The 13,103-nt window shown below is 35.5% G+C and overlaps 1 protein-coding gene across 1 annotated transcript; it reads right to left on the bottom strand.

Annotated features, from left to right (window-relative positions):
• Window positions 1-360: 360 nt before the first annotated feature.
• LOC125266116 (serine protease FAM111A) lies at window positions 361-9,524 on the bottom strand. Its single transcript, XM_048186576.1, has 3 exons — window positions 9,395-9,524; window positions 4,754-4,819; window positions 361-2,916 (listed from the first exon to the last, which is right to left on the bottom strand). Exons 2-3 carry the CDS (start codon window positions 4,811-4,813, stop codon window positions 1,177-1,179), a joined length of 1,800 nt encoding a protein of 599 aa, XP_048042533.1. The 5' UTR covers window positions 4,814-4,819; window positions 9,395-9,524; the 3' UTR covers window positions 361-1,176.
• Window positions 9,525-13,103: the final 3,579 nt, after the last annotated feature.

Here is a 13,103-nt window from a genome sequence, read left to right as displayed (position 1 = left end):
GATAGAAATAAAATTAATCAATACTTTTATTCATCAAGGATGAGTTAAACTGATCAAAAGTTACAGTAAAGACAATTATAATGTTAGAAAATATTCTTTTTTTAAATAAATGCTGTTCTTTTGAACTTTCTATTCATCGAAGAACTTTGAAAAAAATTTGTACACAACTGTTTTCAGCATTGATAATAATAATGAATGTTTCTTGACCATCAAATCATCATATTAGAATGATTTCTGAAGGATCATGTGACTGAAGACCGGAGTAATGATGCTGAAAATTCAGCTTTGATCACAGGAATAAATTACACTTTACTGTTTTAAATTGGAATAATATTTCACAATATTACTGTTTTTGTTTGTATTTTTAATCAAATAAATGCAGGCTTGGTGAGCAGAAGATACTTCTTTTAAAAAATCTTACTGACCCCAAAATTTTGAACGATAGTGTATATAGCCCTTTAAAACACTCAAGGTGAACCAAAGTGCATAAAAACAAAACAATAAAAACAAAAATTACAAGCCAACATGCATATAAGGAATATATCAGTGAATGATTAGTTAAATGAGTATGAATGAAATATGAATACACAAGCATATATGAGCAATTAAAGAAAATAATAGTCTATAAAGAAAATAATGGCCTATAACCATATTTTTGGTCTCAAATTAATGAATAATGTTCAGTATTCCTCTCTCTTAACATATCAAACCTGCAATCACCTGCTTGTGGGTTACATGACTTTAAAATAAGAGACACCTCTGCTGATGAACATGCAATCATCTAAAAAAAATGACATGAAAAGTAAAACCCATGACACTGAAAAATCTGATTTTAGGTCTCTCATAAATGAAGGCTTTGCAGTAACTTCCTTCCAAAGAAATGGCCATATAGACATGAGGACTGGGAACACTTTTATCATATTCAGCTCTGAGAACCTTTTTTGCAGATGTTCTTTTGCTGCTTTATTTCCAGTAAATCTTTAAAACGCTGATCACACAGAAATCGCAGAATCACATCAAGAAACATTAAAAAAATTACTAAAAACAAAAATCTTCAATCTAGAATAAATGGAAAAAAGAAGAAAAAAAATCTATGGAATTGACAAATTTCTGTCAGATATTTTAACTGATGGATTGGTGGGATCTTCAATCAGGACATAAGGCTTAGGTGTCCCATTAATTTATTTCCATTTTCTCATCTTCACTCTGCTGTTCTTCCTTATTGGGCACGTTTGCTCCGTATACATCCTCAATTTTCCCAAGTTTAAAAATTGCTTTTATAAATTCAAATTTAGAGAGTAATTCTAAGATGTCACTTCTTTTGTTGACCTGTGTGATGATACTTTCCAGGATGGGCTGCATGGAATATGAAAACTCTATAACACTTCTAGGTGTTTCACCTTCTTCATAATCAAAGCCACCAGAGTGCATGCCAATCAGACAGCAGTCTTCATCAAACACCGGGGAGCCAGAAGATCCATGAAAGAAACAAGATTTGTATGTAATCCGGTTCTGATGTAGATACGGCCAACATCCCCATGATACATATGGACAGGAAACATTCTCAGATATGTGTTTGTTTATACTCTGTAGTTGATTCTCAATCCCAATGATGAAGCAGGGGTCCATCTTCTTAACCCCACAACCTGGGTGTCCCACAATGTAGATCCCACCACGCTTAGGAGAGTTGGCATGCTTATAGCAACTGAGCAATTCAGTACAGTTATCAGGTTTAACTGTGTTCAGTTCTAGAAGAGCAAAATCATGCCACCTACGCCTGTCATCATCTTCAAAACCGTAAGCAATAAGGTCACTCTTTACTGGCAGAATGTTTGCCTCAGATCCAAAAACTTCAAACTTAGCTGTCAGAGTCCCTGAAAGCTTAAGTGTGTGAGGAGCCTCTTGTGGGGAATAAACAAACTTCTTAACAACATGAGCGTTAGTGAGGATGAATCTGTCAAAGAGTAAGAAGCCGGTTCCTTTGGGAGAATCATCAACTCTGATCACACACACAGAGTCAGACAGCTCTATGATCTGCCTTACTTTGTTCACCTCAGTGAAACACTCAACAACACCTTTATCATAATCTTTTTGCAAGAACTCTTGAACCTGGGGGTTGTCTTGTTGTTTTAGCTGATTCAATACATCTTTCAGTACAGTCTCTAGAATATTCTTAATGTCAGTGAAGAATGAATTTCCAGAATCACCAGAAGAATTTCCAGAAGTATTCTGAGTTGCATGTCCTTCAGTTGAAGGATCTGTGACCTTTGTCTTTTTCTCTTGAATTGCTTTTTGTTCAGTTTTGTCACTACTTGCAGGCACTTGTGGCTTTTTACGTTTAACATTTAACTTTAACTCGTATTTCTTGCCATCACTAAAATCTACTTTCAAATTTAATTGATTGTTCTTTTTTTCATCATCAACGAGTTTACAAGCTTTGTCAAAAATGTCATCAATAAATCTTCCATCATGCTGAAGAGCCTTTTTAAAAGTGTCTCCTTTGTGTGCAAATACACAAACATAGTCAATGTTGTTCTCCAAAAAAACACTGCTCTTCATTATTTTTTTCCTTGTCATCCCTCTCGTCCTGATGTAAAAGGTGACTAGGCTTTTAGGGTCAGTCTCTGTAGTTGTTTCCTGGTTTGTAGATGCACATTTTTCAACTTTGTAGAAGTTTATTTGTAAGGTCTCATCCTCTTCAATGAGACAGCAGGGGAAATCTGTCTTCACAGCTGCTTCATGGTTTTGTCCTTTGGATCTTCGGATTATTATTTCTTTCCCCTCCTTATTACAACTTTTAAATTCATCATCATCATGAATTGCTCCAAATACAGTTTTGGATGTATCACATACAACTTTATTTATCTCTCCACTTTTGATACGGAACTGGAAAGTGTGGGTTTTTCCTTCTGCATTCTGTTAAATTCAGAAAAATTATGCACAAATAATTTTAGTATCTACCTCTAACCCTTGTCAAACAGTGATTTATATATACAAAACCATCAGACACAAACTAAGAACTACTTGGTGAGAAGAACTATATGCAAAGCTGGAGATTTATGTAGTTGTCAATAAGGTTTATTTTGGTCAAATGTAGAGAAGTAGAGAAGTTCCACACACATTTGATCAAATTATTTTACAAGGGTCATGAAATGCATGTTCTGATCTTTATATCATGTTTCTGGAGTTTAGCTCCTTGTGTTGTTCAGAAACACAATGTCGACTGTCGTGATTGGCGAAGTTCACAGCACAGTATCATCAACACCCTCCTTTACAGCATGTGTCGTGTGTGTTTTGTTGCTCAAGATGGCCAGAGTCAGATTAAATTTAACCAATGCAAACACAACGATTCCCTCCGAGGACAAAATGGCATTACTGTAGCTTTCGATGCAAGATAAACCAGCAGCATGGTAAGAATTAAGTCCATTGTGAAATGAGACAAATCCTCATTCAATCACATTTGACTGTTGGATAGACATGATTTGTTGAAAGCACACCTTCTTTATTCATATACACATGTTAAAGGGCATGTGGAGGAAAATGGTTAGATCACGAATTGGGCGTTTAACATCCTGCTATTACAGAATGGTGGAAACCAAAACTTGATTTAAACTGGGGAGTTAGCTTGAGGTATAAAACTGTTTCTATTGTAGAGAAACCTCTATATGTTTGGATAAATGAACACGAGTGGAGAAAATTCTCTCCCTTCTACCACACACTCTCTGTTCTCTGAGGTTCCTCTTCCTACAGAAAGCGCAGCATATCATGTGCAAAATGGGTTAAGACATGATTTTGTTAAGCAGTAAATAACAACACAAATACCAGTAAATTGACTATCACAAACCTTTGTAAATCACCTTGCATGATTAATTGAAAAACTCTCCAATACATTTTGCGTCTTAAAGGGAAACTCCTACAAATGCACATGCCTTTTCAGTGCTAATTTTTCACTGCATGTCTTTAGTAAATCCTGACAGTATTTTTTTAATGGCACTTTAAACTGGCGCAAGCTGTTAGTAAATCTGGCCCTATAAGTAGGGTGACCATATGCGCCATTCTCCCAGGACGCGTCCTGTCCAGGATTTCTAAATTGCCTAAAATGGCTTGAGCCCTTGCCTCTTTAATTGTGAAAGTGGTCATATCGATGTGCCCCCGGAACGCTATTTAGGAACGCGATTTCTACACGAATGTCTGTGCAAGCCACTGTTCTTATTGACATTCTTCATGCAATACATTAAAATGTTGTCGTATTTGCAATGCTTTGACCGTTCTCTGTAGATCCAGCCTTCTTGCAAGCCACGATCGGTTGATTATGTATAATGCATGCTATTGGTCAAATTATTTTTCAGTCGTTACCTTCCGCAAATATGAAAACAAAAGCAAAACTGGGACATTTTATGCAACTTAGAAATCCTGGACAGGACGCGTCCTGGGAGAATGGTGCATATGGTCACCCTACCTATAAGTGTAAATAAATACAACATTTTGATTTACCATTTCATGACCCCTTTAATTCAGAACGGATTAATAAAGTGGGATATAAAGAAGAAGAATAATAATAAGAAAAAGCTTTATTGCCAGCCAATTATGTTTAAACACAAACAATTTGTTTTGGTGACAGAAGAAGCTTCCACTACACAGAGACAACAACAGTACACAGATAGTAAATTAAGATATATGATTAATATTATAATATAAAATATATATATGTGTGTGTATAAACAAAAATAGACATATGGCATATCAAACATACCAGCTGCAGCGCATCAATTTTTGAGGGCTTTTCTTCCTCTTTCAGACACAAATGATCCATTCTTTCCTGCAAAATGGACAAAGAAAGTTTAAGAACACTATCCCTGTCTAAATAATTATCCATCCTAAATAATATGTGAGACTAAAAAGGTGTCCCAAAGCATAGTATGTTGAAAAGAGTATATGCCAGAATACCCCGGATGGTCTATTATTTCTGGTAGATTTTTGAAATGTGGATCCATTGCACACTATTGCCCTATCCAAATACCCACAGTTGCGATCTTGGCCACTAGAAAGCTTGTGCATGTGACAGGAAGTAATTGCACAAGACTGTCCCATGTCTTAAAAATGCCCAAGTGCAGTGCCCTTAATGTTGGGAAGTTTTGTGTCCCTAAAGCTGCACCCTCAAAGCAAGTTCCACTCCTAGGCTATTCATTTCCCTGTTAGCCCCAAGCTCCACCCACCCAATCTCAAGCCAATCAGGACTCTCTCACAGGCTCTATAGAGTGCCTCAGGGATGACGCATTTTTTGTAGGCAAAATCCGGAAGCTAGTTAGCATTTTAGGACTTCCGGTTCCAACGCCGTCAAGTCTATGGGTTTTTTGAATGGGTTTTTGCTAAATCGCCTGAAATAAGGTCTGTGGTTAACAAAGCCTCTAAATATTTTCACTATTTTTCAATATTTTTGATCTATGACATAAAACACACCAGTTATAACCCACTTGTGATTTTTTTAAACTTTTACTGTGTCTTAAAAACGGCGGTTGCTAACAAATTGCTAAAAGGGACTACTTCCTGGCGGGGACTTTAGATGTCATCATTAAAAACGGGACATTTGGACAGCATTTCTCATGAAAAAGTGGATAAGTATTCATAACAGCACAGATCATAATCAGCGAGCATGTTTATAAATAAAGTTGTAAATAAATAAAGTTTGAAGAAGTTTGGTGGTGGTGACGTTGATCCGCGACCATGATGTGCTGTAGTCCGTTTATAGCCTACTGTTAGCCTTTTATATCTGACCACTTTATTTAGGCTTCAAAATCTATAAATGTTGTGTTAACTTGTAAAGATTATCTTGATAGACAAAACGTGTAAGTGTCATAGCCCTTTGTTAAACACAGCTTATTTTCTGCGATTTTCCAAAAGTCTATGGGAAAAATGCATAGGCATTCGATCGAGGGAACCCGTGCGCCGCTAACATCCGGGTTGGCCTACAAAAACGCGTCATCCCTAGGCACTCTATTAGCTGCACCTGTGCCTATAGCTTTCCCTTTTGTTGTTGCATGTGGCTGTTCTCCTGTGTATGGCATGTGCTTAAGTTATTTAAAAGTGCATTTGATGAGCTTGTAGACTGAGTAAATAGCCTCATGTATCGTTTACTTTATTACTTTATTCCCTGTGAATTCAATGTAACCTTATTTTGTAGTTGCATTTAACCTGATTTGGCACTCTTTATTGGGAAACTAAAATTCTATTTCTGTTCCCTTACACACATACACATACGCACAATACCTGCTTGGTAATAAAAGACCTCTATACCTGAGTTGACTAGACTGGACCTGGACCCACAAGTGTGGGTATTTGGACAAGGTATCAGGCTGCGTTCCACTCCACTTTTAGACACGCACTCGCAAACTTTCCCAAGCACTTCCCCTCGGTGGAATCCCTGCTGCCATTTTGAAGTGTGTTCCACTTCATGAAGTGAGCAGGAGTTTACAGAGGGTGATTATTTTGACTTTATTTTGTATTTGAGGTGCTCGTCTTGGACGCGGCATCTGTCAAAAATAGCCGAGGAGCCTATATTTAGCGAAGCGGCGCGGCGAACTGCTTCCGGGAAGCTTCTAAAACGCAGCGCGGCACGGCTGGTGTAAACACGAGCATTGACTAGAGTGGCCGCGTATCAGCTCCAGTAGCTGCGTTGCAGCCATAAGGTGCCGCAGACGCATACAGTGTGAACAAGGCTTAGTTCTCCTTGTGCCTGAATAGTCAAATACACGTACACACAGATGTCAAAATGTTCATTGTGTGGAGTATCTCGCGTGGATACAGTCGGTTATGGCTTAAGCCCAATTAAATACCTGTCTGTCATTAATGTTAATCAAACAACAAAATATGTTGGTAGCACTTTATTTTATAGTCCTGTTTCACGTACATACTATATACTTATTGTAGTAATTACAATAACAGGGTAATAAATACTAGTCCTGAAACTACCTCTAAACCTAATCCTAACCCATGTTACCTTATATTATTCAGTACTTTCTTGGTACACTATAAGTAGCCTACATTGAAAGTGCATGTGCTGTAAAATAAAGATGTTAAATAAATGTATACATGTTAAATAAACCTACTGTATCTGAAAAAGTTTAATTTACTATTGTATTTGTAATTTTCTTCTTTGTTCTTATTATATAGTCCAACAAAAATAACTTACAAAATTTCTCAGGCCTATTATGGTCATACACTCTAAAAAATGCTGGGTTAAAAACAACCCAAGCTGGGTTGAAAATGGACAAACCCAGCAATTGGGTTGTTTTAACCCAGCGGTAGGGTTAAATGTTTGCCCAACCTGCTGGGTAGTTTTATTTAACTCAACTATTGTTTAAAAATTACTGTATTGCTTAATTAAAATGAACCCAAAGTATGTTGGAAATGAACATTTATTAATGTTCAATTAATAATTATTAAACAATAAACATTTATTAAATTGCTTATTAATAAATTTATATTAATAAACTATTAAACTATTAAATTTATATTAATAAAATATTAAAGCTTATTAATAAACATTCACCTTTTGTCTATTATTGTTGCCTCTAATTGCATCTGGTTTTTAATTTCCCAACTATTTTGGGTTCATTTTAAGCTAGCCATATAGCAATTTTTAAACAATAGTTGGTTTAAATAAAACTACCCAGCAGGTTGGGCAAACATTTAACCCAACCGCTGGGTTTGTCCATTTTCAACCCAACTTGGGTTGTTTTTATCCCAGCATTTTTTAGAGTGTATATTGCCCACCTGTACCAGGTGTTCAATCTGCATTTAAATGTTTGAAAGGGTTTTAAATCTAGCTAAATCAAGTAAAATGACTTAAAATCAAGTAATTTTAGCATGCCAATGTTAAAATGTAATATCCCAACAGCAAAATTGTGGCCAGTGAAAATGCTGAGTGGCTACTCAAAAAAAAGATTTTTTTGATGCTGTTCAGTTTATTTAAACAATTTATTTTTATTCAACACCATTGTATCAGGTTTCTGGTTTAAATGTGATTGATTCATGTTAAATTGACTTGAAACGATTACTCTTTGATTTAATATTGAAATAACATGTTTCAATCAAGTAAACCCAACCAGGACTCAATCAAACAGGATTTTCACTTCCCATCACTTTTTAATGTTTACTGTTCTATTATGTTGGTATTTAAAAGTTTCTGTTAATTAATAGTTTTAGGGTTACCATTGTGGTGAATTGTTGCACTTGTGCTTGGGTTGAGGACCTGCTAACAAACTTTCAAATTACTTTAATAAGAAAGTAATCACTGTGGTAGTGCTCTGGGTTGCATTTCCCAAAAGCATGTTGATTGTAAAACCATTGCCACCAATGGACTTATGATCAATTTAGGCTTTACAATGTTTTTGGTTAAGGAAATTTAGGATGAATCCAGTATCACATCTAGATTTTTAACACAGAATATCACAAAAGTTATATAAATCACAAAATTAAACAAGAAACATTGTAAAAATCAATGTATATGAAAACAATTTATTATTTATTTATTGCTTTTTATTTATTTTCCAAAACATTGCAAATTAGTTGGGCTGACACTATTAAATTAAGCTGTGCCCAACCATAGTAAATAAGTTGAATCAACCTTAATAAATTAAGTTGACCCAATGTAAGTAGGCCTACATTAAATTTGAATAACAGAATTGCATAATGCTGAAATAAAGCAACTTAATCATGTGGAAATCCTTTCCATGATTTTTTTATGTTCATTCAAAGAGTTATTTTTTTGAGTGTAACTTTGGGAAAAACTACTAGCCACAGTGGCTGGTGAGCAAAAAAGTTAATGTCAAGCCCTGATTATGACGCATTAATTCTGTATGTATTGGAATTGTATATGTGTGTCGTGTGTGTGCACTGTGCAATGCATTTTCCCTTTGGTGCTTGCCGTAGAAAGACAAGAGTCGTGCACATTTATACTGGAATGTCGTGGAAACGTATAGCATATCAAACATACCATATGGAAACGTACCCATTCGTTTCTTCCTTTTCTTTTCTTTTTTAGCTTTTTTTTTGCGAACTTTAAAAAAAAAAAAAAAAGATTCGCTTCACGTTTGGATTGAAACCCAGCTAGTGGTTAATGGAAACGCCGTCATTTCACAATAGTTTTTTAATCGATATTTAGAAAATATCGCGAAAGTTTTCCGCAAATCATCTTAAACAAATCGTCAAAACAAGTGCGGAGTCAGGCCACAGTATAAGATAATGCACGCGATTGCTAAATTTACTATCACAACAGTCAAACAGTTTTAACGTAGAAGACAAGAAACTAGGATCCTAATTTAAGAAGTCAGATAAATTCCAAGGTTATATTCCAAATATTGGTCTCCTATACAAGGATACCAGGTAATCTTACCTTATCCAAGTTAAACGAGAATCTGATGTTGTAGGACAGTGTCTACAGGCGACTTCTTTTCAGAGTTTCTGTTCTCCTCTCATTCATTCAGTCCACGCTCGCTTTGATCTGACTTCCTGCTCTTCAGTTCACGCCCAGAAAAGGAAATCGAAAGCTACTAGAAATTTATGATGAAACAAAAGCTATTCACTTGTATAAATAAAATGGCAAGGATGGACGCAAATGAGCTACATCTAAAAAGTCATAATAATGGGCCTCTTCCTATATATTTGATATTAGTGATTCAAATTTCAACTCGGATTTTTTTTTAAACTTAAATAAAGATTTAAATAAAGGCATCAAAAGGAAAACCTTTATTTACATTATGAACTTTAAAAGCTATTTCACTTATTATTATTTACTTTTAGACAGAATAAATGTCAAGAATCAATAAGAGTCAAGAATGAGGCCAATATATTTTGACCTGATTAAAATAAGTATTTTTGAATATTTAACTTTTTCAAATATAGACTAGTCTAATTTATATTTTTCATTGCAGGCCACAGTTCCAGAATCAAATCGCTGAGGGTGCTTCTGAAATTAGCCACAATTACATATATATTTTTGTTAAATAAACCTAACAGATATGTCCGTAATTGGCTACATTACCAAACACTGTAAAAACATGTTGTAAATGGAAACCTTTGATGCTCTCCTGTGGGCGCAAACACAAATATGAAGTGGACCGTCTCCCAAATCTGTTTGCTATTATTACAGCTTCATTTGAGGTTGCTTAGCACCCTAGCACTGCAGTAGAACCAGGGCTGTTTCACAGTTAGAATAGATTGATAGCTTTTTTAAGTATAGCCTATGTGGTATCCAGTTAAAAGAGGGTTTGAATTCATTTGCTACCCATCTTATGGCTGGCTATTGAATTTGTTTTATTGTCCTTTTGAGACAGTCATTTGTCTGTGGTCAGTTTTTCAACAGTGAATAGTTTGAGTGTTGACGGCTCTATGTCTGTTATCACAGTGGTTCTCAACCCTTGGAGTTATTTAGGCTAATATATAACTACTGTTTCCAAGAACCAAACAAAAAAAGTGAAAAGTACTGAGTCATATTCTCAGGTCAGTCTCTCCGTGTATGTAGTATTCCAAAAGTAATCAAATTTGCACTTTATTGTGGGTTTTATGTTTTAATTCATAAAGGTTAATTACTGGTAGTAATCATGAAATAGTCTACTGATGGATTAATTTCATATCTCAGGATTTTTTTTAATTGATGTATAAAGGAAACACAAACAAACAAGATCACAAAAGAAAGAAAAGAATTAAAACAGCTGCTATAAAAACTAGCCTACAAATCAAAAGCAAGAAAAAAAGCACAAATCATCCTTCAACATGTTGCACTTAGCAGTTATTTAATATTAAGAAACATTTATAATAAATAGAACATAACTGAAAAAGTAAAACAGCATTCAGACAGCATTCATCTTTTTCTCTTATGAATTAGTTTGATTCACCATTCTATATGCCTATAGTAGTAAACGGATCGTTGTTGATCCGTGACCTGTAGGCCTACGGTTCGGCACGCATGTGATTCGCGGATCAATTGCAAATTTCACCGCAATAGAGTAAAAGGTTATCATTTGCACATGTTTTGTATTGCTAGTTTACACATTAAATAGATATAAAACCATTCCAGCGCTAGAAGAGGCAAAATAGGATTTAATTCGCTATCGCACGCCACGCTGTTATTGGTGCGTATAGACTCACATACAAGGCTCGCGCGCACACACAGAGAGAGGGAGAGGGAGAGGGAGGGGGGCTCGTTTCAGATCGCTCGAACTCCAAATTGATTTCTCTTTCGCGTCCTCAATGCACTTGGATGGACACTTACACGCATTATGTCAGTCAAAATACCCCTCTCGGCAAGTATTCTCGTAAACACATTCGGTCGATTAACTGAACGAGGTGAGAATTCCGATGTGTGTCTTTCAGATGTGAGCATGCATGGAGTCTTACTTTTAAAGTGACAGCAACCTATAAATACCTGCTGTTGTCTGTCATGTAAATCAAACAACAAAACGCAGCTTTAACTAAGATTAATCTATATTAAATTTATACAGTGAGGTGTGTACGTGCTCTGGCGTAGTTTAAAGGATTAGTTCAATTTCAAATAAATTTTTCCTGATAATTTACTCACCCCCATGTCATTCAAGATGTTCATGTCTTTCTTTCTTCAGTCGAAAAGAAATTAAGGTTTTTGATGAAAACATAGCAGGATTATTCTCCTTATAGTAGACTTCAATGGCCTCCAAACGGTTGAAGGTCAGAATTACAGTTTCAGTGCAGCTTCAAAGGGCTTTAAACAATATGACGAGGAATATGCCTAAGGGTCTTATCTAGAGAAACAATTGGTCATTTTCTTAAAAAAATACAAATGTATATGGCTTATAAACACAAATGATCACCTTGCACATGCTTCCGCTTTCCATATCCTTCAAAAAGCTTACGCTGTATGTTTTACCCTTTCCCTATTCTTACGGAAAAAAACTTAACTGGTGCCACGTTCGTTCCGTAAGTTGAATAGGAGAATAATCTCTTAAAAGGTTTTCATCAAAAACCTTAATTTCTTTTCGACCAAAGAAAGAAAGACATGACCATCTTGGATGACATGGGGGTGAGTAAATTATCAGGAAAATTTTATTTGAAAGTGAACTAATCCTTTAAACTACGCCAGAGCGTGTGCACACCTCACGCACCGGATGCCGTGCGCATGCTCAAGGCAGTTGGACATAGTGGTGTATAAGAGGTTAAAAATGGTATAAATACTGTTCAGTTTCTTGCACAAACCGATCGTTTCGTGTCTTAGGACATCAATGTGTAATTTGGATTTGTCTGCATGTTTTTTTGACTCTCATAGATTTTGTTCCCATTGACATGCATTATACGACTGACAGACTTCAACGGTTGGAGTTAAAAATCATCATTTGTGTTCTACTGAAGAAACAAAGTCACCTACATCTTGAATGCCCTGGGGGTAAGCAGATAAACATCAAATTTTCATTTTTGGGGTGAACTATCCCTTTAACCTTTATTACCTTTTAGTCTGTTTCTCTGGGCATGAAGAGACCATATACCAGTCACACTAAGGTATTTTAAATTATGCCAAACATGACTGAAAATTCACTTGCATTCACGTAGAACATTGTATTTTGCATATAACCATTCTGAGTGAACGGAGTAAAGGGAGGAAGTGGGGAGAAGAAATTATTTTAAAGCAAAAACAGGAGAGGAAGACACTTTCCAGCATCTTCACTCTGCATACAGATGCCTGTATGTGTTTGGATTGTCTGTAATTCAGGAGATCAAAGTACCTGAGGTTCCCTTGTTTGTCCTGAGCAATTAAACTGCTCAATATATTCTTCAGGAAAAAAACCTCCAGATGCTAAAAAAAACAAAAAACAAAAAAACAATGAATGTGCTGGACCTGGAGGATTTTTAAAATATGTCCCAAACTTCCTGTTTTACTGGCAAATAGATCAACACAAGACAGAAAACTGCTCTCATCAAGCCTTTTTTTTTATTTTTATTTTTAATGTAAATGTGTAGTACAAAATAAATGTTTTGTTTTACAATTAATTTAGTGTTTGAGTAGCAAGATTATTTATAAAGTATCAATGTTTTCATTTTATTTTTTTTTACAGGACATTCAAAACATTTTTCAG

Source organism: Megalobrama amblycephala, linkage group LG4 (assembly GCF_018812025.1).
Source record: "Megalobrama amblycephala isolate DHTTF-2021 linkage group LG4, ASM1881202v1, whole genome shotgun sequence".
Classification (NCBI taxonomy): domain Eukaryota; kingdom Metazoa; phylum Chordata; class Actinopteri; order Cypriniformes; family Xenocyprididae; genus Megalobrama; species Megalobrama amblycephala.
Note: the sequence above shows the minus strand (reverse complement) of the source record. Positions and strands in the feature narration are given on the sequence as shown.

What these genes read in the sequence shown, in the direction of transcription:
- LOC125266116 (XM_048186576.1), bottom strand. Translation starts at nt 4,813, where the DNA reads ATGGATCATTTGTGTCTGAAAGAGGAAGAAAAGCCCTCAAAAATTGAT. An exon ending in AAATTGATGCGCTGCAGCTG is followed by an intron (nt 2,917 to 4,753) that starts GTATGTTTGATA and finishes TGAATTTAACAG; the next exon opens with AATGCAGAAGGAAAAACCCA.